Raw genomic sequence first — 27,009 nt, forward strand, 5'->3', positions numbered from 1 at the left:
TGGCAAAGAAACAGCATCTCTGGCAGATTCACGCATCTAGTACAGCACTGCAGTGATCAAACTGATCTTTGGGTTTAGGACAGCTTTACCTCCTTACCCATATTCCCCGCACTCAATTTTTTCCATATCTCAAACAGGTTTTAAACCATCTGTGATTTTTCTGTACCAGAAAAATACAAATGCAGGGTGTCCACAATGAGACTCCAACATTTTAATATCCTATATCTTTCTCATTTCAGATGGTGGACCTGTGAATCCTGAAGGGGCAGACAGAGCAACTCAACAAGTTTAAGGTGTGCAAATTTGATACGTCAAGTGGCCGTAGTGGAGCTACAATCAATTGTTTTAGCAAAATGGAGGATATGAAGGAGCGTGCACAAGTGGTCTGGTGGTATGCAGAAACAAAATCGGCGACCCGAGTGCAAAGAAACTTTCGTCGAGTTTACAACAAAGTGCCCCCGTAGTTCAAGACTATAAAGAAGTAGTGTGATCAGTTTTTGGCTACTGGGAGTGTTGCGAAAGGGCATGGTGGTGGTAAGCCTGGGATCAGCAAACATCATGTGGAACAAGTGCGACAGTCATTCGAGCAAAGTCCACAGAAGTCAGTGCGACAGACAGCACGAGAACTTCGTATGAAACGTTCAACAGTGCACAAAGTGCTTCATCAGCGATTATGTTTGTACGCATATAAAGTGCAGGTTGTACAAGAAATCAAGCCCGATGATCGACCAAAAGGAGAAGAATTGGCATGTGCCATGTTAGATCGCATTGCCATGGACAAGACATTTTTATCACTCGTGATGTTTACTAACGAGGCAACCTTTCGCGTGTCAGGGGCTGTCAATCGTCACAATGTGCGCATCTGGGGGTCCAAAAATCCACATGCACCTAGGGAACTCATGCGCGACAGTCCAAAAGTAAATGTGTGGTGCGGTTTGATGATAAATCGCATTGTTGAGCCATTTTTCTTTCAGGAGCCGACTGTGGATAGAGCCATCTACCTGGACATGTTGGAACAATTTCCCGTGCCACAGATAACAGACCTGTAGCCAAATGTGATGTTTCAACAGGATGGTGCACCACAACATTGGAGCCTTGATGTCCGAAAATTTTTAAATGACACATTCCCGCAACGATGGATTGGCCGTGGAGGTCCAATTCCTTGGCCACCACGTTCGCACGACATAACCCCCCTCGATTTTTTCTTGTGGGGTTATGTGAAAGACCGAGTATACAATACACCAGCAAAGGACCTGCAAGGCTTGAAACAGCGCATGAGAATTGTCATCAACTCTGTCACAGAACAGATGCTCCGCAACACATGGCACGAAATCGATTATAGACTTGATATTCTTCGCGCTACCCGTGGCTCCCATGTTCAAGTGTATAGAACCGTCCACCTGTGTATGAAAACTTGATGAGCTGCTGTATGATTTCCCTGTATTTGTTCGTCAATAAATTGTGTTTCCTCTCAGATTTTATGAGTTCAAATGTTGAAGTCTCATTGTGGACACCCCGTATTATGCCACCACACATCCAAACGCTTACAAAAAATGAAGCACTTCCTTGTTGTGCGGTTTAATTACATAAGAAAGAAACTGTTATACAACACCATACTGCAACCCAGTGTCCACCACTGGTGTCTGAAGTTGGGTGTTGCATTGAGGTTCGATGTTGCATTTTTATAAGAGACACTTAAAAGGGAGAAGATTCTTTATCTCAGTGCCTAGTTTTGTGACATTCATTATGATGTAAACTCCCCTAGAGTTCATGGTGTATGAAGGTCACAAAATTCACTTTTTAAAACCCAATTTAAGATCTTGCAAAAAGTTAGATTAAGGGTGTACATAATAAAAGTTCCAGTCTCAAAATGCTATATAAAGGGAACCACTGTTCAGAATGACGTCACATTTGAAAAGCATATTATTGGGGCAAGGGCAAATGTCGTGGGAGAAAAACAAGTGAAATCTGACCAATAGATGGCGCTGTAAGCATCAGAATATGCACACCAACAAACATGCAGGACATGGCTGTTCCTCAGTTTCCACCTGAGACATGCGGGATATAGCTCTTCCTCAGTTTATGTCCAAGACACGGAATATGAATCTCTTCATGAAGGATCATGTGCTGATGATAGTAAAGCTCTCTTACAAGAACAGCGAATGTATGCCAGCACCCCTGCAGAAGTTCAGACACTCAAGGGTATGAAAAATGGCATTGGTCCAATGTCTGCTATGGGTCTGGAGAAAAGATTACAAAATTAAAAAGACAGGTTCCTTTGAAATGCAATGTGGTGTAGCGAGGAAAGCAGTTGATCCAACATCTGTTGAAGATGTGGCCACAGCACTGCAGGAGGGGTCAAGAGGCAGTGTGCAAAAATGCAGTGCATGGGGAATTGCCTGAATGTTGGACATGCCTATGAGCACAGTCCATAAAACCCTATGAAACATCCTGCATTGGTATCCATACAAAATCACCTATGTTCAGAAGTTGCTTTCTACTGTCCTTCATCAAGACAAATGTTCTCTCTGGAATTTGTTGTTTGCATGGAAGTGGACAGTGAATGGCCAGAGAACATTCTGTTGACTGATGAAGCCCATTTCCATCTCCAAGGACATACCAATGTGCAGAATTGCAGAATATGGGCAATGAAAAATGTGCACACACATCAACTGGTACCACTTCATTCAGCAAAGGTGACTGTGTGGTGCTGGTTGGCGGCACCATTTACCGCCATTGGCAAACGCTCTGAAAGCCTTTTATGCACCAATCATTTAAACCCTTCAACAGTGTGGATGTGTGGGTAGGATCATTTTTGTGCAAGATGGTGTTCCTCTGCAGACTGCACAGCCAGAGAAGCGGCTCCTGCAGAAGCATTTAGCAAATTCTAAAATTAACAGCTGTCATTCCCCAACAGCCTGGCTGTCCAAATCACCTGGTGGAACTATGAACTGAAACCACACAGCGCACAACAGATTCGGAATGTGACCGCCAACAAACTCTGATCAGCTGTGGAAAATGCCGTTACTTGATTTCAAATTGTGGCACAAAACGGTGTCATTTCGCTTATATGCAGGTTTTTGGGCCCAGGACAACTAAAAATCAATGCATTTTGCGTTTTATGCAGTTTTTTGTCTCAGGACACTTAAAAACTGATTTTTCTCATCCAATGTGCTATGACCTTGCTGTGGAGGATGGTTTACCTAACTGACAGTGCCACAACTGTTGACTAACAACTCGTGCTGTCATGCATACTGAAGAGTATGGATGATGTAATGCGCAGCTCAAACCACAGCTGTCCTTTGGCAATTCATGTGTCATTTAGCCAACCCCATTTATGTTAAGACACTTGCAGCACCATCTATTGGTCAAACTCACTCTCTCTCTCTCTCTCTCTCTCTCTCTCTCTCTCTCTCTCTTTTCCCCCCTGATGTTTCCCCGTGCATCAATAATATGCTATTCAAATTTGATGTCATTCTGAACAGTGGTTGTCTTTCTAGAGTGCTTTGAAACTGGAACTTTAATTATGACACCCCCTATACCTATGACAGAAAAATGTCTGTGCCAAAGAGCATGCTACAATTTATCAATTAATTAGGAAAACAATTATTGTTATGTAATGACCAATGTTCTTAATCTGAATGAAATACAATCATCATTTAAAAGACTGGAAATAAGAGAGAAAGTATACATTATAAATACACTTATTCTTACTTCACTTGTGCTGAAAATTTGCCCTCCAAGTTTTTATTGGTGCAAACTTGTTAGCCATCCACTGATCGGGTTTTATGATCTCCAACATGAGATATCTTTCAATGGAAAGCATCACCAAAGCCAGAATGAGTTTATTCTTTTCAAACCTGAAAAGCACCTTTTGGCCTTTGACCTACATTATGGGAATGCCCCAGTCTATTTCAGCATTATTTTGCGCAATATTTAAAACTGGTAACAGTCACTCTAGTCTCTTTACAGCAAGCTGCTCTATATAAAAAATAGGGAAAGTATGTACTTTGTAAATTATTTTCAATCAAGCTTCACAACCTACTAACTATGCGACGAGCTAGTAGTTCTCACTGTCCAGAACTTATCAGATACAGTAATGCATAGAAAATGGCAGTATCAAGTACGGAGACACTCAATCACTTAGAAACACCACAACACCTTTACAGAAGACTCCTGTTTGGTTGCTTCATTTGGGGAAATGGACCAAACAGCGAGGTCATCGGTCCATCGGAATAGGGAAGGATGGGGAAGGAAGTCAGCTATGCCCATTCAAAGGAACCATCCTGGCACTTGCCTGAAGCGATTTTGGGAAGTCACAGAAAACCTATATCAGGAGGGCCGCATGCAGGTTTGAACCGTTGTCTTGCTGAATGCAAGTCCATTGTGCTAGCCATTGTGCCACCTTGCACAGTCAAAAGGCTCTTAGAAATAATATTCATACATATGATAAACATAAACATTACGGCTGCAGTAACACCAACAATCACAATATTCTAGCCACAAAATGTCACGAAGTTAGCATTAAATTTAAGCTCTACTTACAATTGACAAAAATATAAAATGCAGTTATGAAAAACCATTTCCTCCAAATCTCAACCTTCAGGATCAATTTTTGAATTAAACAAAATGACTATAATTTCTGCTGAAATATCAATACTGCCAATATCGTGCATGGCAAAATGGCTTATCCTAGCAGCCTGGATAGCAAATTAATGTTCTGGACGCAGAGAAAGCTGGGAGAAAAGTCCTCCATACAAAGGTGCTACCTAACGGGGCATTTGGAACCGTTTCTAGTCAGGGAGTTGAATGCTGACTGCAATACCCCACAATGTCACTGGCGAGCATGTTTCCTGGTGCTACAGACAGACCTCGACTCATCCCTGCTCGAAAAACATGGGGCCGTGTTATCTGTCATGGAGTTGCTGTAGGAGTACAACCCTCCCCCCCTCCCCACCACAAGTTTGCTTCAAGCCTGGCAGCATGTCTGGATCAGTTATGAGGTAATAGTATGTTGTATGACCACAGATAGTTCATTGCAACATGAAAATGGGACATACAAAGTCTAAAATTATTGGGAGTTGTGCAACACTGTGGCAATACCATGCACTGCCACTGCCACTGCTGCAACCACTAAATTTCATTCTGTTTGCTTACATATCACAATTATACACTTAGTAAGGTTTGGTCTTACAAATAAATTGATTTAGGCTGTGTAGATATTCTGTATAACTTAAGCAACAATTGCCAGGAAGGTGAACATGAGTAATTGGTGCTTGAGGTATTACTTACGTTCGATCAATGAAAAAGGTCTGTGTCATAAGAAGTGCTCTACGCATGTTTCTGTCTGACTTCTCAGCAATACGGTCTATGAGTTCTGCTGGTAACTCAAACTTCTCCCTTTCACAAACACTCTGCAAAATAAGGCAATGATTTAGCAAAGTTACATTAAACAGTTGCAGAATAACAGACTGGCAAATCAGATAATATAGAAGCTAATGAATAATATGATAACTGAACAATAGAAACTACTGGTACAAACATCAACAATGTAGGAAAACACAGATTGCTACTTACTGTAATTGTGTGTATGAATTGTGTGTGTCTCTGTTTTGCTGATGAAGGCTGTGGCCAAAAGCTTTATGAAGTGTCTTTTAACTGTGCCTGTCTGCAACTTAACGTGTCTTCTTTATATGGTAAGTACCAATATGCCTTTTCCTACATTGTTAATATGATAATTGTTACCCTACTGTCATTATCCTGTACGTGCCTTTCAATTTATTTTGCTCAGAAAACACTTGCAGAAAAGACAGGAGAAGTTTCTTCTTCATTAGCAGAGTAGTCGCCAAGAACGTGAAGCTATCTGACAGCAAAGAACACTGCAAAATCAAATTTTAAAACAGCTCTGTAGAGAAGGCCAGATGCAAAAACAAGTACTAAGAGTACACTGAAAGCAATGCCAAGTCAAAGACTGTGTTTATTGTCTGAGAGTACAAACAGAATAAGGGTTTAATATCCTGCTGACAATGAGGTCATCAGAATCATCAGAACTGGAGCACAAGCCTGGGTTGCATTGGAAAAAATCTTCACCCTCTTCGAAGAAATTACCATGGTTTTTGGCTTCATTAATTTAAGGAAACCATGGCAAATTTAAATTACGATGGGTGGATGATTATTTTAACATTATTTCTTCCAGTCATGAATCCACCGACTGAACCACGGTATCAGTTTACTTTATCTCCAAGTAAATAAGTTTCTTTAGGCTTGTCCAAACGTTCATTATGGCCAAGAGCTTCTGTTACTCCCCCACTTTTTTATCATGGCTATTGCTCAATTATAAAGAAATGTTTCATTGGATGAAGGAGGAGTGCTAAGCAGTTTCACAGTCCAGATTTTCTGAGGCACCAAGTCCAATGGAGCTTCGAGCAAATGTCTCAGTTGTTTGAGGTAAGTGTCCTCAAAACACTGTCATATTCAGGTTATTCTGAGACATCCTGAGGGGTACCTTGGATCTCGAGAATGCTATCCTCTCAGGATAGTCTTCTCTGGACTCTGAGAAAAATGTAGAACAGTACTGAAACTGAATAAAATAAATGAAATCTTGCAGATTACAGCCTCAATTTAATGTCACTTTGGCAGCTTTCATCTCTCATATTACTTCATATTAATTCAAGTAAATTCTTCTTCACCACATGCAAACTAATTAAACATATGTGGTGAACATCATATCACCTGACTATCCTTGGGCCTGTCAGCCTGCAGGACACACTGTTTACAAGGCCAGATTTAAGGGAGAAAGCTTTATTTCAAATAAATGCTACACTATTTGATAGAGAAGCTAATGACATATTGTATCTCATGGTGTGAACAAATGTTCAAAATGCTTTCAAACTAATTAGCCACCCTTTGCAACTATGTGTTTTTAGCCGCACCAATATGTTCTGCGTGGAATCTTTAAATGGTTTTCTACAGCTGCCATTAACAAACATTCTAATTACGAGCAAATATTTACAGTATTATAAACATTCCTGGGCAACAAGCCTTTTTAATTATAGAGTGATGCAAAGACATGAGTGGAGCAGCCTTCAGCTGTTATACTAACAGTTTTCACCAATGTTTAAGAATTTCTCATTTGTCTCTTTTTTCCCCTTGTTGCTTTCCAAATGAAGATTCTTACACACTAATGTATCACTGTTCGGAATTCTGGTTGTTGTGATAGGACACACCTGTGTATTTTAGCACTAGGCGATAAGAAACTTTCAACAACATTTAAAAAAAGCAGGATGATAATCATAAAAACTGTCTCTTATGACCTCGTTGTTGATGGGACATTAAAAGCTAATCTCCTTCTCCTCCTTCTTCTTCTCCTTCTTCAGAAAAAATTTATTTATTAATTACAAGAATGAGGAATCATGTCTTATATGAAACTCTGTAGCCCTAATGTTTTAGCAGCAGCAAAGAGATGAGCTTGACTGGATGTTTCCTGCTAAGAACAACATGACTACAATGAGGCAAGAGTAAATCTTCAAGCAATTTCCATCGATGTTTGATTTGATTGCCTTTGTGCAGAGAGGAATCCAGAGTTTCCAACAACAAGGAACACAAGAACTACATTATTGTAACAACAACAGGAAACAAGATAGATGCAATAACTTGACTTCAAAGTTGTGTAGTTTGCACTGTGTCTATTGCCATTACTAATTATTGTTATTATTAATATTATTATTGTTGTTGTTGTGGTCTTCAGTCCTGAGACTGGTTTGATGCAGCTCTCCATGCTACTCTATCCTGTGCAAGCTTTTTCATCTCCCAGTACCTACTGCAACCTACATCCTTCTGAATCTGCTTAGTGTATTCATCTCTTGGTCTCCCTCTACGATTTTTACCCTCCACACTGCCCTCCAATACTAAATTGGTGATCCCTTGATGCCTCAGAACATGTCCTACCAACCGATCCCTTCTTCTGGTCAAGTTGTGCCACAAACTTCTCTTCTCCCCAATCCTATTCAATACTTCCTCATTAGTTCTGTGATCTACCCATCTAATCTTCAGCATTCTTCTGTAGCACCACATCTCAAAAGCTTCTATTCTCTTCTTGTCCAAACTATTTATCGTCCATGTTTCACATCCATACATGGCTACACTCCATACAAATACTTTCAGAAATGACTTCCTGACACTTAAATCAATACTGGATGTTAACAAATTTCTCTTCTTCAGAAACGCTTTCCTTGCCATTGCCAGCCTACATTTTATATCCTCTCTACTTCGACCATCATCAGTTATTTTGCTCCCCAAATAGCAAAACTCCTTTACTACTTTAAGTGCCTCATTTCCTAATCTAATTCCTTCAGCATCACCCGACTTAATTAGACTACATTCCATTATCCTTGTTTTGCTTTTGTTGATGTTTATCTTATATCCTCCTTTCAAGACACTGTCCATTCCATTCAACTGCTCTTCCAAGTCCTTTGCTGTCTCTGACAGAATTACAATGTCATCGGCGAACCTCAAAGTTTTTATTTCTTCTCCATGAATTTTAATACCTACTCCGAATTTTTCTTTTGTTTCCTTTACTGCTTGCTCAATATACAGATTGAACAACATCGGGGAGAGGCTACAACCCTGTCTTACTCCCTTCCCAACCACTGCTTCCCTTTCATGTCCCTCGACTCTTATAACTGCCATCTGGTTTCTGTACAAATTGTAAATAGCCTTTCGCTCCCTCTATTTTACCCCTCCCACCTTTAGAATTTGAAAGAGAGTATTCCAGCCAACATTGTCAAAAGCTTTCTCTAAGTCTACAAATGCTAGAAATGTAGGTTTGCCTTTCCTTAATCTTTCTTCTAAGATAAGTCGTAAGGTCAGTATTGCCTCACGTGTTCCAGTGTTTCTACGGAATCCAAACTGATCTTCCCCGAGGTTGGCTTCTACTGGTTTTTCCATTCGTCTGTAAAGAATTCGTGTTAGTATTTTGCAGCTGTGACTTATTAAGCTGATAGTTCGGTAATTTTCACATCTATCAACACCTGCGTTCTTTGGGATTGGAATTATTATATTCTTCTTGAAGTCTGAGGGTATTTCGCCTGTTTCATACATCTTGTTCACCAGATGGTAGAGTTTTGTCAGGACTGGCTCTCCCACGGCCGTCAGTAGTTCCAATGGAATATTTTCTACTCCGGGGGCCTTGTTTCGACTCAGGTCTTTCAGTGCTCTGTCAAACTCTTCACGCAGTATCATATCTCCCATTTCATCTTCATCTACATCCTCTTCCATTTCCATAATATTGTCCTCAAGTACATCGCCCTTGTATAGACCCTCTATATACTCCTTCCACCTTTCTGCTTTCCCTTCTTTGCTTAGAACTGGGTTTCCATCTGAGCTCTTGATATTCATACAAGTCGTTTTCTTATCTCCAAAGGTCTCTTTAATTTTCCTGTAGGCGGTATCTATCTTACCCCTAGTGAGATAGGCCTCTACATCCTTACATTTGTCCTCTAGCCATCCCTGCTTAGCCATTTTGCACTTCCTGTCGATCTCATTTTTAAGACGTTTGTATTCCTTTTTGCCTGTTTCACTTACTGCATTTTTATATTTTCTCCTTTCATCAATTAAATTCAATATTTCTTCTGTTACCCAAGGATTTCTACTAGCCCTCGTGTTTTTACCTACTTGATCCTCTGCTGCCTTCACTACTTCATCCCTCAAAGCTACCCATTCTTCTTCTACTGTATTTATTTCCCTCATTCCTGTCAATTGCTCCCTTATGCTCTCCCTGAATCTCTGTACAACCTCTGGTTCTTTTAGTTTATCCAGGTCCCATCTCCTTAAATTCCCACCTTTTTGCAGTTTCTTCAGTTTTAATCTACAGGTCATAACCAATAGATTGTGGTCAGAGTCCACATCTGCCCCTGGAAATGTCTTACAATTTAAAACCTGGTTCCTAAATCTCTGTCTTACCATTATATAATCTATCTGATACCTTTTAATATCTCCAGGGTTCTTCCATGTATACAACCTTCTTTCATGATTCTTAAACCAAGTGTTAGTTATGATTATGTTGTGCTCTGTGCAAAATTCGACCAGGCGGCTTCCTCTTTCATTTCTGTCCCCCAATCCATATTCACCTACTATGTTTCCTTCTCTCCCTTTTCCTACACTCGAATTCCAGTCACCCATGACTATTAAATTTTCGTCTCCCTTCACAATCTGAATAATTTCTTTTATTTCATCATACATTTCTTCAATTTCTTCGTCATCTGCAGAGCTAGTTGGCATATAAACTTGTACTACTGTAGTAGGTGTGGGCTTCGTATCTATCTTGGCCACAATAATGCGTTCACTATGCTGTTTGTAGTAGCTTACCCGTATTCCTATTTTCCTATTCATTATTAAGCCTACTCCTGCATTACCCCTATTTGATTTTGTGTTTATAACCCTGTAGTCACCTGACCAGAAGTCTTGTTCCTCCTGCCACCGAACTTCACTAATTCCCACTATATCTAACTTCAACCTATCCATTTCCCTTTTTAAATTTTCTAACCTACCTGCCCGATTAAGGGATCTGACATTTCACGCTCCGATCCGTAGAACGCCAGTTTTCTTTCTCCTGATAACGACATCCTCTTGAGTAGTCCCCGCCCGGAGATCCGAATGGGGGACTATTTTACCTCCGGAATATTTTACCCAAGAGGACGCCATCATCATGTAATCATACAGTAAAGCTGCATTATTATTATTATTATTATTATTATTATTATTATTATTCAACTAGCCATACAAGCTTATGGGAACACAGTGGCTGCCTCCAAATGAAATTCATTTATTGTATTTTTCAGGCTGGGGTACACAAATGACATCTGCACATTGTTTAAATTAACTTTTGAGAAGTCATTTCCAAATTTATACATTTCTACTACAGCAGCTAAGGAAACAGACATATAACTGCAGGCACTACATTAATCCACAGGTCTTAAGAGTACTCTCACAGGTACAAAAAAAAATACAAGAGAGTACCACAGGCTGAAAAAAAATTAATGATAAAATTATATATAGTGCAGAAAATAAAAGTAAAGTGGTGTTGGATGTTATAAAACAAGAAACTAAAAAGGCATACACAAGTATAACAACATACTAGTCAAAGATGGGGACAGAATACTAGAAAGTTCTCAGGAATTAGCAAATTTTGTAAATGATTATTTCTCTGGTATAGCGGAAAAGTTGCAGCAAAATTTTCCTAAAAGACATATGGCAACGCCCCATGTCTTACACAGCAAACACGACAATGATGTTTCCCACAACAGCGTTTGAACTTAGGAAGACAAACACCAATTAAAACATAAGAAGTCAGTAGGCATAATGAAGTTCCTGCCTCTGTACAGAAGATGTGGATAGACAGCATAAAGCCCCATTAACAAATGTAATACATGAGTACTTTAGTGCAGGTATTTCCCCCACGTGTGGTGCCCTTACTAAAGAAAAAATGCGGAAAGTAAAGAAAACAGCAGCCCAGTTTCACTACTGTCTCCATTCTCAAAAATAAATGAATCAATAATGAAAGTGACTAATAAATTACATGCATAAATGGAACCTTTTTGCTGAATTAGTTTGGTTTCCAAAGTGGAAAAGTACAAATTGGTCATTACAGAGTTCACAAAAGTGGTACTTGAAGCTCCTGATAAGGAGCAGGTATTTTCCTGAACTTCTCCACAGCTTTTGACACTGCTGACCATAAAATATTACTAAGCAAGCAAGAAGCAATAGATATAATAGTAACAGTGAATGAGTGGTTCCAGTCTTACTTGGAAAACAGGATGTAAAACACGAAAATAGTTCACACATTTGTTGTTGAAAAATTTTTAGTAAAACAATTGTCAGATATGAAACACATAAACACAGGTTTCCCTCAGGGTAGTGCATCATGTCCAATTATGTTCATAGTATATAAGTGACTCTCAAGAGAGTGTAAGAAATGGAGAAAAAATTCTCTTTGGTGATGAGAGCAACATCATAGTCACTGATGAAACACCAGAGCTCCTTTAAGAGAAAACAGATGAAACCCTAATGAATGTTTATTACTGGGCAGCATGTAACAAATTAATGGTGAATGTAAAGAAAACAAAGGGTGTACACTTCAGCATAAAGAGGGGAAAACTGTCACATTAAGCATAGATGATAAAACCATAGATGGTGTAACAAACACAAAGTTTTTAGTGATGAACACTGTCAGCTGTTGCGAAATGAACACACAAAGATACTGCTAAACAGAATGCCATCAGAATGTTATCCTCTTAGGGTGTTAGCATCAGTCTGTTACAGTCAATGTCTTGTGGGGACTATTTGGCATTTGTACACTCAGTTCTTAGCTATGGGAGCCTTTTCTGGGGATTAAAGGCACAAAACATAGACACAGTCTTTAAACCGCAGAAACGGGCCATAAGAATAATAACTGGATGCAGTAGTCAAGCTCACTGTAAAGAGCTCTTTCAAAAACTGGGCAACCTTACTGCAACAGGTGAGTACATCTACCAATTTATGGTGAGCATAAGGAGAAACATTACAAAATATTTCACCAATACACTCCCAGAAAAAAGAATTATTATACCTGGAAAGACAGCACTGATTTTGATCTGACGATGGCATATGTCATCTGGGGATAGTAGCTATACTGATAATGGTTTTGACGTCGTCCACCAACAGATAGGATAGTGGCATAGCTGCTAGAGTGCCACCTGTGTCTATCCTTTAACAGGGAATGCTCACAGCCAGAAAGCTCAGTAAAGTGCAAACACATGAAGCAAGCCGGCAACCATGTCACAGAGATACACTCCTGCTTCCTACAGCGAACTGAGCGAGTTTGAAAGGGGTCGAATTATGGCCTTCTGAGTGGTGAGATGGTCCTTTTGGAGAATTGCCACACAAGCTGGACATATTGTATCAGTTGTTCAACTTTGCTGGTATCAAATGGTCACATGAGCATTCTCACACTTGTAGATGAGGTTCTGGAAATCAACGGCGCATACATGCCAGCCAGGATTGTCAGAGGGCTTATGATCCCGGTCATGTCAACACAAACTGTTACAAACCAGTTATTAGCAGCAGGGCAATGGGCATGCAGCCCATCTTCCACTCACGCCACAGCATCGAGGTGCACAGCTCGACTGGTGCTGTCAGACGATCACTTAGAAGATGGAATGGCTCACCATGGTTTTCAGCAATGAAAGCAGATTCTGCCTACATGCAAGTGGTGGTCATTTGTGTCTCTCAGAGTGCATTCACTCAACATCCACTGGCCCAACCCCAGGCCTTATGGTCTGGGGTGCAACAAACTACAACTCTTGCTCACCTTTGGTGCTTCTGGAGGGGATGCTAACCAGTGCTTGATACATGCAGAATGTTGTTAGACCTGCTCTTTTGCCCATCTTGCAACAGCAAGGTGATGCGTTGTTCCACCAGGATAAGGTGTGCCCACACGCTGCTCATAAAACTCAACGTGCTCTGCATGTTGTGCAGCAACCCTGGCCAACACGATCTCTGGACTTGTTTTCAGTTGAGCACTTGTGGGATGTGATGGAACAAGAAGTGGCTCCTGCGACTAGTCAACCAACACCTCTTACAGAATTATATGAACAGATCAATCAGGTATGGAATAACATATCCCAGAGCAGTATTCATCCTCTGTACGACTAACTGGATGTCAGAGTCAGCACCTGCATTGCCGTCCATGGAGGCTACACCATGTACTAATATGGGTGTTTCAGCATAGGTTGATACCTATTTTTTTCTTGGGTAAAAATATACTTTCCCTTGGAGCTGTAAAACATGTTAATCTTTTGAATAGCGAAGGTTTTATAGACCGATAAAGAACTTCCAGCACTTTAGTAAACAAAAACCAGCAAAAATAAGAAAGCATTCTGGAGAGATCTTTGATGCATGGCAATATTTACACTAAATATTTTTGTATTACGCAATTATAAACACAAATTCCACCAAATACAGAACGGTATGCCATGCAGTTCATGGTGGTTTGCAGAGTGTAGATGTAGATTTAGATGTAGCTTCTAAAGCACTGAAATCACGACTGCAAAGCGCTTTTCTCAGGCAATCACAGTTCCTGTCACGTAATATTGCCAGCCAATGACAGCAGATATTCAGAACCCAGGAAATGTGATGTAGTCAACCAATAGCACCATCATTGTTAAGGAGCATGAACACACAAATACAAAAAGTTAATGGTTTAAATTACCGTATTTACTCGAACCTAAGCCGCACTTTTTTTCCAGTTTTTGTAATCCAAAAACTGCCTGCGGCTTAGAATTGAGTGCAAAGTAATTGGAAGTTCTGAAAAATGCTGGTAGGTGCGCCACAACTAACTTCTGCCGTCGAATATATGTAGCGCTACACAGACATGCTTTGCAGGCACAAAGATAAATACTGGCGTCAAAACCTCTGCATCAGTAAAGAAATTTAAAAAAAAGGTGGAAGATGAGCTTTTTTCTCTGCCTCAATTTTCGACCACTGCATTTTCATACATTATCCAACGAAGTAAATACAAATTTCGTATTGTTAATCTACGAATGTAGCAGCATTTCAATGTACTACAAAAATCTGACTGGCAAGACTGTTTGGGATGTTTGTCAATATGGCCAACTCTACGTTCTGAATTTTTTCCTACCTATGAGAAGAGATGGTTGCTAATAGGAACTTTCATGAATTGTGAATCACGTACAGTATTCTCTTCACTATAATATGAATATAAACATTTTGCCGTGTATTCTTTCGTATTTGCTGCTATCTCATTTAAATCCTGTCTGCCTAATAAACTACGAAACTAGAGTGGACAACAATAAACGCGGAAGAATATACATATCATGTCTTGTTTATATTCCTATTATTCTTATGCCTAATAGTAATACGGTCAGAAATGAAGCACGACAATTGACTAGATTTTTAATTCTAAGATGACTCTTATTTCTGTGCAGAATGTAATGTACTAAAGAGGCGTCTGTAAAGATTCTCAAACGGAGAAACATTTTTGCTAAACTCTCGTTCAGAACATCATCTATCATACGCAGTCTATTATTTGGTTCTTGTCCATCATTGTCAAAGAAAGCAGCAGTGTAAGTAACAACAAATAGCAGTCTCTTGTCATTGTTTCGCTAATGAGACGATTCCTTTCTTATTTTTAATTGTAAGCGACGGTAGCGTGCACAAAAGCAAGCCATGCCGCGAGCGGCGACAGGCCGTAAACACTCATTATCAGAATGCGACAAACAATGCATGACACAGTACAGTAATGCATTTTCAGCTTAGAGTGACTTAAACACCTATAACAAAGAGAACGGCACTTATCAGATCAAACAAAAATACGCAATCGATTCAAACCAGACGAAGCATGTGAAAAAGGAAGGGTAGCTGTATAAATACGGACACGTAGCAATGGCTACCTGGTAAAGCTTAACTGCTAAGCTTACGACTCAAGCCAAACTACTGTAGCTATATAGCCATTCATTCAACCTAAATTGTGTCTCATATTACAATGGACCAATTTTGTTTCGATTTGGAGGTGCGGCCTGAAACACTTCTCTCCCCTTGAATTTTGAGTCTCAAATTTCAGGTGCAGCTTAGATTCGGGAAATTTTTTTTTCCTTGATTTCAAGTCTCATTTTTTCAGGTGCGGCTTAGATTCGAGGGTGGCTTAGATTCGAGGAAATATGGTAATATACAAACAGCATAGCTACAAGAAAAGCTAAGCTTTCACATTTAATATCAGTTATCAAAAATTTTTTGCTGTTTTTTTCCTGAAGTGTGGTTCACCAGGATCCTAAGAGCACAAACTTAAATTGAAACAGCGGAATATTGCTGACAAGCACTGTTATAACTTTCACTGCTGTGCAATGAACATTTTGTGGGTTACCTGGCTGCATACATGTTCCATCAAGCACTTCAACTTTTCCATAGAAAAGCCAACTACCTGTGAAATCGCTCAAGAATTCACCTTGCACCTTTCTTAAGGAAAATTGTACTTATTGCCATTGTTATAGCATAATTTGTAATCTACGAAAGAATTAAAATAAATATGAAAAATAAACATCAAAACTTGGTATTTTTTAGCGTTTGTTGCCCATTAAAATATATCAAACACAAATGTAAACTTTTAAATAATGGCATAAATGGCTGGTCTTCTGGGCCTGAAACTTTCTTAAGTGGCTGGTTCTCAATTTTGAATGAGAGTTTAATGCTCCATGATTTAAGAAATTTGTCACACACTGTCACATGTAATGTAAGTCATCTGGAGTAAGAGGAAATTTACTTGTAATGCTTTTCACACCACCATTCCATATTTTCCCACAACCTGTTAGAAACATAAATAACTGTGATGCCTCCCATATCAAAACGAGGCCCACAAGAAAGACATGACAAAAACATTTTGTTGTTACTAAGTATTGCATAGCTGTTGATACGTTGATACCTAAGACGAAACAAGGCCCCAGGAGTAGACGATATTCTGTAAGAAATACAGACAGCCTTGGGAGAGCCAGCCATGACAAAACTCTTCCATCTGGTGTGCAAGATGTATGAGACAGGCGACATACCCTCAGACTTTAAGGAAAGTAATAATTCCAATTCCAAAAAAAGCAGTTGTTGACAAGAGTGAAAATTATTGAACTATCAGTTTAATAAGCCATGGTTGCAAAATACTAACAAGAGTTCTTTACAGAAGAATAGAAAAGCTGGCAGAAGCTGACCTCGGAGACAATCAGTTTGGGTACCGGAGAAATATAGCAATAAGCGAATCAATACTGACCCCACAATTTATCTTGGGAGATAGGTTAAGGAAAGGCAAACCTGCATTTATAGCATTTGTAGACTTAGAAAAAGCTTTTGACAATTTTGACTGGAATACTCTTCTCAAAATTCTGAAGGTACCAGGGGTCAAACACGGGAAGCAAAAGGCTATATACAACTTGTGCAGAATCCAGACGGCAGTGGTAAGAGTCAAGGGGGATGAAATGGAAGCAGTGGTTGAGAAGACAGTGAAACAAGTTGTAGCCTATCCCCGATGTTATTCAATCTGTACAGTGAACAAACAGTAAAGCAAACAAAAGAAAAATCTGGAGCGAATATTAAGGTTCAGGAAAAACAAATAAAAACCATGTGTTTTGCTGATAACATCGTAATTCTGTCAGAGACAGCAAAGGGCTTGGAAGAGCAGTTGAGCAGAATGACACTGTCTTGAGAGGAGGATATAAGATGAACATCAACAACAGCAAAACATGGATAATGTTTGGACTGCAGTCGAATCAAATCAGGTGATGCTAAGGAAATTAGATTAGGAAACAAGACACTTAAAGTGGTAGGTGAGTTTTGTTATTTGGGCACCAAAATAATTGATGATGGGATGGCTGAAGTAGAGAGGATATAAAATGAAGACCGGGAAAAAAAAAAAAAAAATTTCTGAAGAAGAGAAATTTGTTAACATCAAATATGGATTTAAGTGCTAGGAAGTCTTCTCTGAAAGTAACTGCCTGTACTGTAAGCATGTATAGAAGTGAAATATGGACGATAAATAGTCTAGACAAAAAAAAAAAAGGAAAATAGAAGCTTTTTAAATGTGGTGCTACAGAAGAATGCTGAAGATTAGATGGACAGATCACAGAACTAATGAGGAGTTACTGAATACAACTGGGGAGACGAGAAATGCGTGGGGCAACTTGATCAAGAGAAGAGATCAGTTGATAGGACACATTCTAAGACATCAAGGGATCACCAATTTAGTACTGGAGGGAAGTGTGGGGGGTGAAAATCGTAGAGGGAGACCAAGAGATGAATACATTAAGCAGATTCAGAAGGATCAGGTTGCAGTAGTTATTTGGAAATGAAGAGGCTTCCAAAGGATAGAATATCACGGAGAGTTGGATCAGACCAGTCTTAGAACTGAAGACTACAACAACAACCGATATGCCAGGTGTTCTCAATTTGAATTGTTTTTCTTCATACTTCCACAGTTCCTGTTTTCTTTATATTGTGTTATCGATGAGCTGCAGTATTAATAATTTTGTCAGTCTTACCGATTTGGTTGTTGATAATCAAATATTGTCTGCAGTGCAACAGTAAAGGTCTTATGCATCAACACTGGTTTATTACAATGCAAGAAATGAAGCTTTAATTCCATAACAGGAGCAGGAGTACACTTAAATATGGTGGCATATCTTTCTTCCAACAATTGGTATGTAACACTCAGTAACTGCAGTATTAATTTTGTTAACTATTTATGTCATACCGGATACACAATTTCTGAAAGAGATATTATATGTTCAATTGATGCACATTCCTTGCATCTGTTATTATTAATATTACTGATGTGCATTTGCTGTAATTAACCTTCAACATCATTCATCTTTATGTATTTCTGTGGGAGAAGCCAACTTCATTCTGTTTCCAAAACACCATTAATTTGTGGCAGATTATCCATTTTGATACTTGTAGTAATGTTGCCGTGGGCCCAGTAATGCCTTAGTTGCTTTTAACAGTCAAGTGTGGATGGGGAGAATGAGTAAATTAGTTTGTAAACTTTTGTAGTGGAGCAGCCAAGTATACACAAAAAAGACAGTTACATGCATGACAGAACATACAGTTACAAAGCAATTATATTACGAAGTAAAATGACGCACTACAGTAAAGAACCATTCTCACCTTGATAACAGAAATAATTGTCTCTTTTGAAGGAGCAGGCACACGCACTGCCAGGCAACGACTAAGGATAGCAGGAATAACACGGGACATGGATGAAGCGCACAGAATGATACGGCATGTGGCAATATATTTTTCCATTGTCCTACGAAGGGCATGTTGTGCATCCTTCGTTAACCTATCTGCATCCATAACAACAATCACTGGAACACACAAACATTACACATTTTCTTCCAACTGCTGAAAAAAATTTTAAAGCATTATTAACAAAAATAATTGTTGACACTCGCCACTGTGTGTGTATGAGAGAGAGAGAGAGAGAGAGAGAGAGAGAGAGAGAGAGAGAGAGAGAGAGAGAGAGAGAGAGAGAGAGGGGAGGGGGGGAGGGGAGATGAGTCAAACAAGTGCCTGTATCATAAACAAACTTCGGACCTATGTGTACACCTATTGAATTTCTAGCATTTTATCTGTAGGAACAATTTTATATATGTATAAAGAGGAAAGAAGCAGCCAGTTTCCACGTGAAATAAATAATGTTCTATCTGAAAGACTGCTTGGATCCAATGATGGTCCAATAAAATGCCTTTACCATACTCTGTGAGCTTTTTATTTCCTACAACAATATGAGCTGATAAATGTATAACACATACATGGTTAATCACACTCCTATGGTCATTAAACTTGGTTGTAATATCTGCTACATTCTGCTTCTACATGCTACTTTATAATGTTCTTATAACATCATCCATTAAAGGCAATGGCTTGCTGATGCAGCTATTTGTATTAGTTTCTTGCCAACACTATTATGTCATTCTAGTTTTCGCATTTTATTCTTCATCATTAGTTTCGAAGCTCTTGCAGTAGCTGTGTTTGCAGACAAAAATCACTAGATTTCAAGTCCACATATTATCCAAATAACTGTTTTTTACATAAACCCATACATGTTACAGCATCTTTGTGCTATCATCAGAGAGTACTTTTATTCAGTTCTTTAAAATGTAAAGACATTTTAAGTAATAATTATTCTAACAAAATCAGTCCTAAAAACAGTTTCTGTCTGTTGTTGCTGTTATCATATTTATTCCCAACATTGCTGTGTTATGTAGGGCCCTCTGTCCCTACTGTGTACCGTGTAGCTTATCGTCCGCAATTAAATGATTTTATGGGAGTCTTGTTAGCAAGTTAACAAGACGCTTTTTCTATAACCATAATTTTACTGTGTGAAAATATTTTGCAACTACATTTTGCGATTACTTATAGTTAGTTTCGAAACATCCATCCTCAAATGCTGTTAAAATCTACACACAAACACAATGCATGTTTTATTCAGAGCTTCACTCACATGTTACACTTTTTCATTTTACAGAACACACTGCTTATGTTGCTGCTAGGTGTGCACATTCATTTTTTCAAAGCAGTTTGCTTTCCTTGTGCTAATATCTTTTGTATGTGAAAGTTTTCTTCTATTGCAAATAGGTTGTGGCTGGATTTTCGTATTTTTAAATCTGTTTCTAGTTAAATTAGGTGACGGTCATGGGCTACTAAGTACTTACCAAATGTACCATGGTAGCTGTTACTTTTTAGAGCTCTGAAGGGTTCTGATTATCTTGTTTTGAAGTTCCTGCAAGTCTGCCCCATATATACTGACCAACAAAAGTTCCATGTAAGTTTGCATATGTGTGATTTGTCGAATTTATCTGTGGGAGCATACCATGTCCTGAGTTCCTTCTGTGTTATGTTGTATTGTATTTGAAGTCCATGTTTCTTAAAAATATTAGTTATTCTGAGAACTATTTTATTGTTGTGGGTGATACACTTTTGCGTGTGTGTTCTTTCTTTGTTGTGTCTTGTATGTGGCCTTTGTCTGTTTGTCTGTGTGTTGAGTTCTTGGCGTTGTTGACAAAGATCTTTTTTGCATGTAGCATGTTCATTCTCTGCCTGTTTACATAAAAAAGATAATCCAAGAAAAACAATAGGCACAAAGCAAAAAAAACTCAACAGGATAAACAGCACAAGAATATCAACTACAATCAATCATTAGAATCAAACATATTTTCCATGACAGAATCATCACAGTAACAGACATAAATCTTAAGAAACAAGAAAAATATTTACTTGATAAATGACCAAAACACAACTTTAAGATTCACACATACATTATACAAAATAACAAAAGACCTTATAACAGACGCTGAACACATTATAAAGGAATGAGAGAGACTCAACACACCAAATTTTAATGTAAACTTGAGAATTTGTACCTGTGCAAATAATCAAAAAACACAAATCCATCATAACCTCCAATTGCAAAACACCTAAAGCAATCACATCCAGCAGTCTACAATAAAAACTAAAACAACATAATACCATACTAACAATATCAGACAAAGGCGATGTAAGAGGAGTGGTCATGAATGGAAAGAGGCACATACACAAAATATTAGTTTCTCTGAAGGGCAACAGTGCCACCAAAACAATAAGTGATCCATCTCAGATACCAAAGAAACACTCAACTAACACTGAAAAACATTGAAAATATATTCACAAAAGGCCAGATAAAAAGAATGACACAGAGTATCCCTAAACAGCTATTCTAAATTCCTTACCAAAAGTGTACAAACAAAATACTCCCATAAGACCAACCATTAAATTCAGAAATGCTCCCCCCCCTCTCCCCCCCCCCCCCTTTCCCCCTCCCTCACACACACTACTAAAGAGGAATTAATATATGGAATCAAGGACATGGCTATTCCAGACACAGCAAGGCTTATATCATTTGATGTCACATCAATGCACATTCCAACAGAATCAACATCATCCCATAAAGCAACATGGCCACACACACAAAACACACACTGATCAAACACCAACCATTCTCAGGTCTATAACGGCACAAAAAATTACTGTGTGTTCAACAATTTCTTTTCCACCACAGACTGCCACTAGGATCACAGATTAGTGACCTCTTATCCAACAGATTCATGAACAATCTAGAGAACAAGATCAACAATTATAAATGGATAGATTGTTACTTATCGTAAAGATAATGCATTGAGTTGCAGACAGGCACAACAAAAAGACTGGTACCCACAAAAGCAAGGAAGCACACCTCTCAACATGATTTATCTCTGGCCACTCTAATCAGCATGCAACCAAAACAAATCGAACAGTAGCAATAATCCAGAGTGGTGAGGAGAAGGGGGAGAGATAGCAGGCTGCAGGAAGGGGACGAGGAGTCAGTGCTACAGGAACTAGAGGTGGCAGGACAAGGCTACCTGGCAGGAGGCTGTAGGGAGGTAAGAGGCAAGTGAAAAAGGAAGTGAGAGGGAGAGGAGCAGAGAAGGGGAAGAGACCGGTCATAATTGTTGATATTCCAAGCTGGACATTCTATTGTTAGATAACAAGATCTTAATAAACACAATGTTATATAGTGGTACCGTTGTGTTAATGACATAATAAGACTGACTGACAAACCACATACACACATAAAACAGGTACAAAAATAAAAAAAATTCACATCCAAAAATTTATTTCATGTTAGAAACATAAACAGACAAAACATTGAATCTTCTGGATCTGACCATACACAGAATAAACAACACACACAATTTCACAAGATACAGGAAACCCACAACCAAAACCACCACCACTCACATTTAATCGAACAAACAACCCAATGACACACAAACAAGCAAGTTTCAGATTCCTGCTCCACAGATTAAACATAACACACACAAACAAACAAATCTTCACACAGGAGCTAAATACAATAAAACAAATAGCAGTGGAGAATTTTTATGATACCCATATGACAGAGAAACTGAACAAAAAAATGTGTAATGAGACAGGAAATAGACCATATGCATACAAGACACTGCACAACATGGTAGAAGATTTTAACACACAGACAACAACCACACACAAGACAACAGATCATGAACACAAACAAAAAAGGTACATACTCACCAAATGGTAGAGAGAGAGAGAGAGAGAGAGAGAGAGAGAGAGAGAGAGAGAGAGACACGAGCAGTCATTCTCTAAATATACTGAGGGTCTCACTGAAGCCTTCACTGACAGTAATTATTCTCCCATCCTTGTACAAAATCAAATCTCCCGCACCTTATCTTTCCAGTCTCCAACCACCTCCCAAAGTCCCACACTCCGGCCACAGAGGAGCATTCCCCTCGTAACTCAGTACCGAGCGGAACAGGAACAACTGAATTATATTCTCCGTCAGGGTTTCGATTACCTCTCGTCGTGCCCTGAAATGAGAAATGTCCTACCCACTAGAAATGTCCTACCCACTATCCTTCCCACCCCTCCTAACGTGGTATTCCCCCGTCCACCGAACCTTCACAATATACTTGTCCATCCTTACACAACCCCTGCTCCCAATACCTTACCTCATGGCTCAAACTCCTGTAATAGACCTAGATGCAAGACCTGTCCCAGTCATCCTCCTACCACCACCTACTCCAGTCCGGTCACTAACATCACCTATCCCATCAAAGGCAGGACTACCTGTGAAACTAGTCATGTGATTTACAAGCTAGGCTGCAACCACTGTGCTGCATTTTATGTAGGCATGACAACCAACAAGCTGTCTGTCCGCATGAACGGCCACCGACAAACTGTGGCCAAGAAACAAGTGGACCACCCTGTTGCTGAACATGCTGCCAAACATGATACCCCTCATCTCAATGACTGCTTCACTGGCTTCACTGCCTGTGCCATATGGATCCTTACCCCTTTTCTGAATTGCGCAGGTGGAAACTTTCCCTGCAATACACCCCTACGTTCCTGTAACTCTCCTGGCCTCAACCTTCGTTAGTCACTGTCCTCGCCCATACAGCCTCCTCCCTGTTCCCATTCCAGCACTACACAGCTGTAATTTCACCACCACACCCAGTCTTTTAATTTATTTGTATTTCACTCCTTTCCGTTACTTACCCCCTCCCCCCCTTCTTTCCTGCCCTCCGTCTAAACTACAACACTTCACTGTCCGCCACTCACACCATACTATCCCTCCCCCTCCCCGCCCCAGCCTCCTCCTTACCCCCACCCAGTTGCCACTCCCATCATGCACTGGTGCTGCTGCTCGCAGTGTAGTTTCAGCTCTCTAAGACTGCAGATATGTGTGCAAGTTGCGTTTGTGTGTGTGTGTGTGTGTGTGTGTGTCTACTGCTGACAAAGGCCTTAATGGCCAAAAGCTATGAGTGTGTGAATCTTTTTATTGTGCCTATCGCGACTCAGCATCTCCGCTATATGGTGAGTAGCAGCTTTCCTTCTCTGGTATTGTTACATACCCAGTATTTGTGTTTACTTGTATATGTAAGTGACAACAGAGGTGTAAATTGAGTAACATTTATGTTCTGATTACAGCTAAGCATAGGTTGCATTGTCTTCTCTATATTTACAAGCAGATTATTTGCAGTAAGGTAAGTTGAGAGAAAATTGTAACTAATTTCACTACTGTTGGCAGCAGCTCAGATATCACAGCTCCAGCTAACAAATGATGTTATCAGCATAGCTTATGACCTTATAATTTTTGGGTTCAATTACATCATTTACATAAACAAAGAACACAAAAGGCCCTAATGTACTTCCTTGAGGCACATCACATTGAAATATCCTATAGGTTGATTTAGTTGTTACCAACTGCTCATTCCTCTTTTCAGTTAGCTTGACACACTGTCTCCTGTCTTTAAAATAGGAGGTAAGTAGTTGTAAAGATACTCCTCTCCTCTTGTATTCTTTTAATTTATTCAATAGAACTGTATGATTCACAGTATCAGAAGCTTTAAGCACATTCAGGAAAGTGACTTATCTTGTCTCCTTTATCTAGCTTGATTAATATTTCATGTATAAATGTTGCTACTGCTGTTACAGTAAATCTTAATTTTCTAAAACTATTTTCTAACTTGTTGAATAGATTATGTTTGATGAAATATGCCTTGAAATGATTTAGTATTACTTTCTCTAGCAATCTGCCAAGTTCTGAAGTTAACGATATTGCCTGTAGCTTTTTATGACAGTTTTTATTCCCTTCTTATACACTGGCAGAATTTCAGTGATTTTTACAAGGTCAGGGAATTCTCCTGGGCAGAGGGAGGTATTTACTAGGTGTGTCAAAGGCTTCACTAATTCTCCTCTGCATTCGTTTAGCAACTTAGGTGAAATATCACCCCAGCCGAAAGACATTTTAGCTTGCAGTTTTACTGCTAGGAGGTCCCTCTCAGTATTACCATGGATGAAAAAAGTTTGGCTATTGTTTGTAACATTAAAATTGCATGCCTAGTCACATACTTCATTTGTGCCAATTGTACTAAACTTCTGTATGAATGTGTCACACACTTCTTTTGGATCATATTTTATTTCATCATTTTCTTTTAACATTATGCTGTTGTGTTCATGAGACTGCTGTTCCCATACTCTTTGTACATTGTTTTACTAACACAACTGGAATTTCTCATTAGACAGCCATATTTCTGAGCTTTAAGGTTAGTCAAGGAATTTCTGCATTTTTTTCTGAGGAGCTAGTATTTTGTTAAAAATATCATAATTTAGCATCTCTAAAAGAGTATATAGTAATCTTTCATTTTCTCTCTCAGTTCAATGATTTCAGGAGGGAAATTCTCAGCATTACTTCTTTTCTTAAGGGCATGTTTCATTTTAAGTTTCACTGCATAGCTTATAGAAATTTTCCCATTTATCATTCACATCAGCTGCACTGGCTGGTTACCATTGCCCTTTAACATTTATTACAATTACATTTTCTTTTATATACAAATGCATCACTTTTGGTTATATCTACATACCCTACATCAATTTTCATAGCAAGGGCTCAGTAGTCAGACATGTGGTTTTCTGAGGTGTTATGTTTATGATCTCCTTTGTTATGTTTGTGAGAATGTAGTCAGTGCTTGTCTGTGTATCTACAGTAATTCTTGTAGGTTCAGAGTTTATGTGGTTATAATTGTAACACTGTAGTAAGCTGACATGATGTAAATAGTTAAGAATATTTTTTAATGAGTCTATGTTGATGATTCCAACAAACAAAGTATTTTATATGCTGATGTCTTCAACAGCAAGTTCTCCAGGTAATTAAAAAAATCCTTCAATGCTACTCCCAGGTTGCCTATACACTGCTGCTATAATCAGATTGTTGTCCCCTACTTTTAAATCTATTGCTGCAACCTCAAGTTCGATTTCATTACTCCGATCATCAATCCATTTGACTTTTTCACATGCTAATATTTCTACTATAAATTCCCACCCCACCACCTTTATGTGTCTTTCTACAGAACAAGCTTATGAGTTTGTAATTAATTAGTCTGTATCCATATGCTTCGTCTTCCTTGCAACACAGTTCACTTAATATGAAGAAATGCAGTTTAGTTTCATTTAGGTATACACACTAGTGCATTGTTTTATTTGTTATTTACTGAATATTCAGGTACATAAGAGTTAATTTGCTATATTTTACTCTACAAAAGCATTGCTATTCCCTCCATGATTGAGAATTTTCATTAACTCTTCTGTTTCTGCAATAATTTTGCTTATCTTGTCACACAAAAGTTTTTTGTTTCAGAATTTAGATGCAACCCATATTTGGTATGTATGCATTTGTCCGGTTTACCTACATCCATTGTTCCAAATTTTTCAAATGAAGCACACATTTTAATATTCATTTTCTGTGTCTCCTTGTTGACACACAAATTGCATATTCGGTCACACCTGTGAGGTAGCATTGTAACTATTGTGTACCGATATCTATTAACTTCTAAGAACTTTTTCAGACTTGCTAAGAAATTTTGTGCCTCGTTTCTTGCAATATCATTCATATGACACATCCATTTTCGTCTTTCATTTTTCCTGCAATCAATATTAGTAACATTTTTCATACTTGCATCTGGTTTTACTGTTCCCATTGCTTGGAAGTCTTTGTTATTATCTTGTAAAGTACTGGCCATTTTCTGCCATGGCTGTGTGTTAAGAAAAGAACAGTGTACCATTTATGTGATAGATTCTTGGTTCTGCTGTCACTATCTCTAACAGTTGTCTTGATTGTTCCACTGCTGCGTTGTTTACGAAGTTTGCTGCCAACACTTTTCACACTTTCATGTTTATGACTATCACTTAATTCAGCTGTAATTGCAGTCCACTTATTTGGAAGAGTTTCACCATCACCCAGAAATGTACACAATTTTTGTAGTGATAATGGTTCACAGGTTTGACGGTTCACACTTTTCAGATCCAAGTTTTTTTTCACATTGCTCATTAGGATGTTAGTGGTTAGTTGAAGAGTACTTGATT

General features: G+C 38.9%; 1 protein-coding gene across 1 annotated transcript in view; it reads right to left on the reverse strand.

Moving 5' to 3' along the window:
- Window positions 1-27,009, reverse strand: part of LOC124612730 (replication factor C subunit 3) — an 88,082-nt gene that overhangs the window by 28,449 nt on the left and 32,624 nt on the right. The window contains exons 4-5 of the mRNA XM_047141101.1: window positions 18,697-18,896; window positions 5,293-5,414 (exon numbers count right to left, since the gene is read on the reverse strand). Coding sequence (XP_046997057.1) covers window positions 5,293-5,414; window positions 18,697-18,896 — 322 coding nt within the window. The remainder of the gene's footprint in view (window positions 1-5,292; window positions 5,415-18,696; window positions 18,897-27,009) is intronic.

The sequence above is a fragment of the Schistocerca americana genome, chromosome 4 (assembly GCF_021461395.2).
Source record: "Schistocerca americana isolate TAMUIC-IGC-003095 chromosome 4, iqSchAmer2.1, whole genome shotgun sequence".
Taxonomy (NCBI): domain Eukaryota; kingdom Metazoa; phylum Arthropoda; class Insecta; order Orthoptera; family Acrididae; genus Schistocerca; species Schistocerca americana.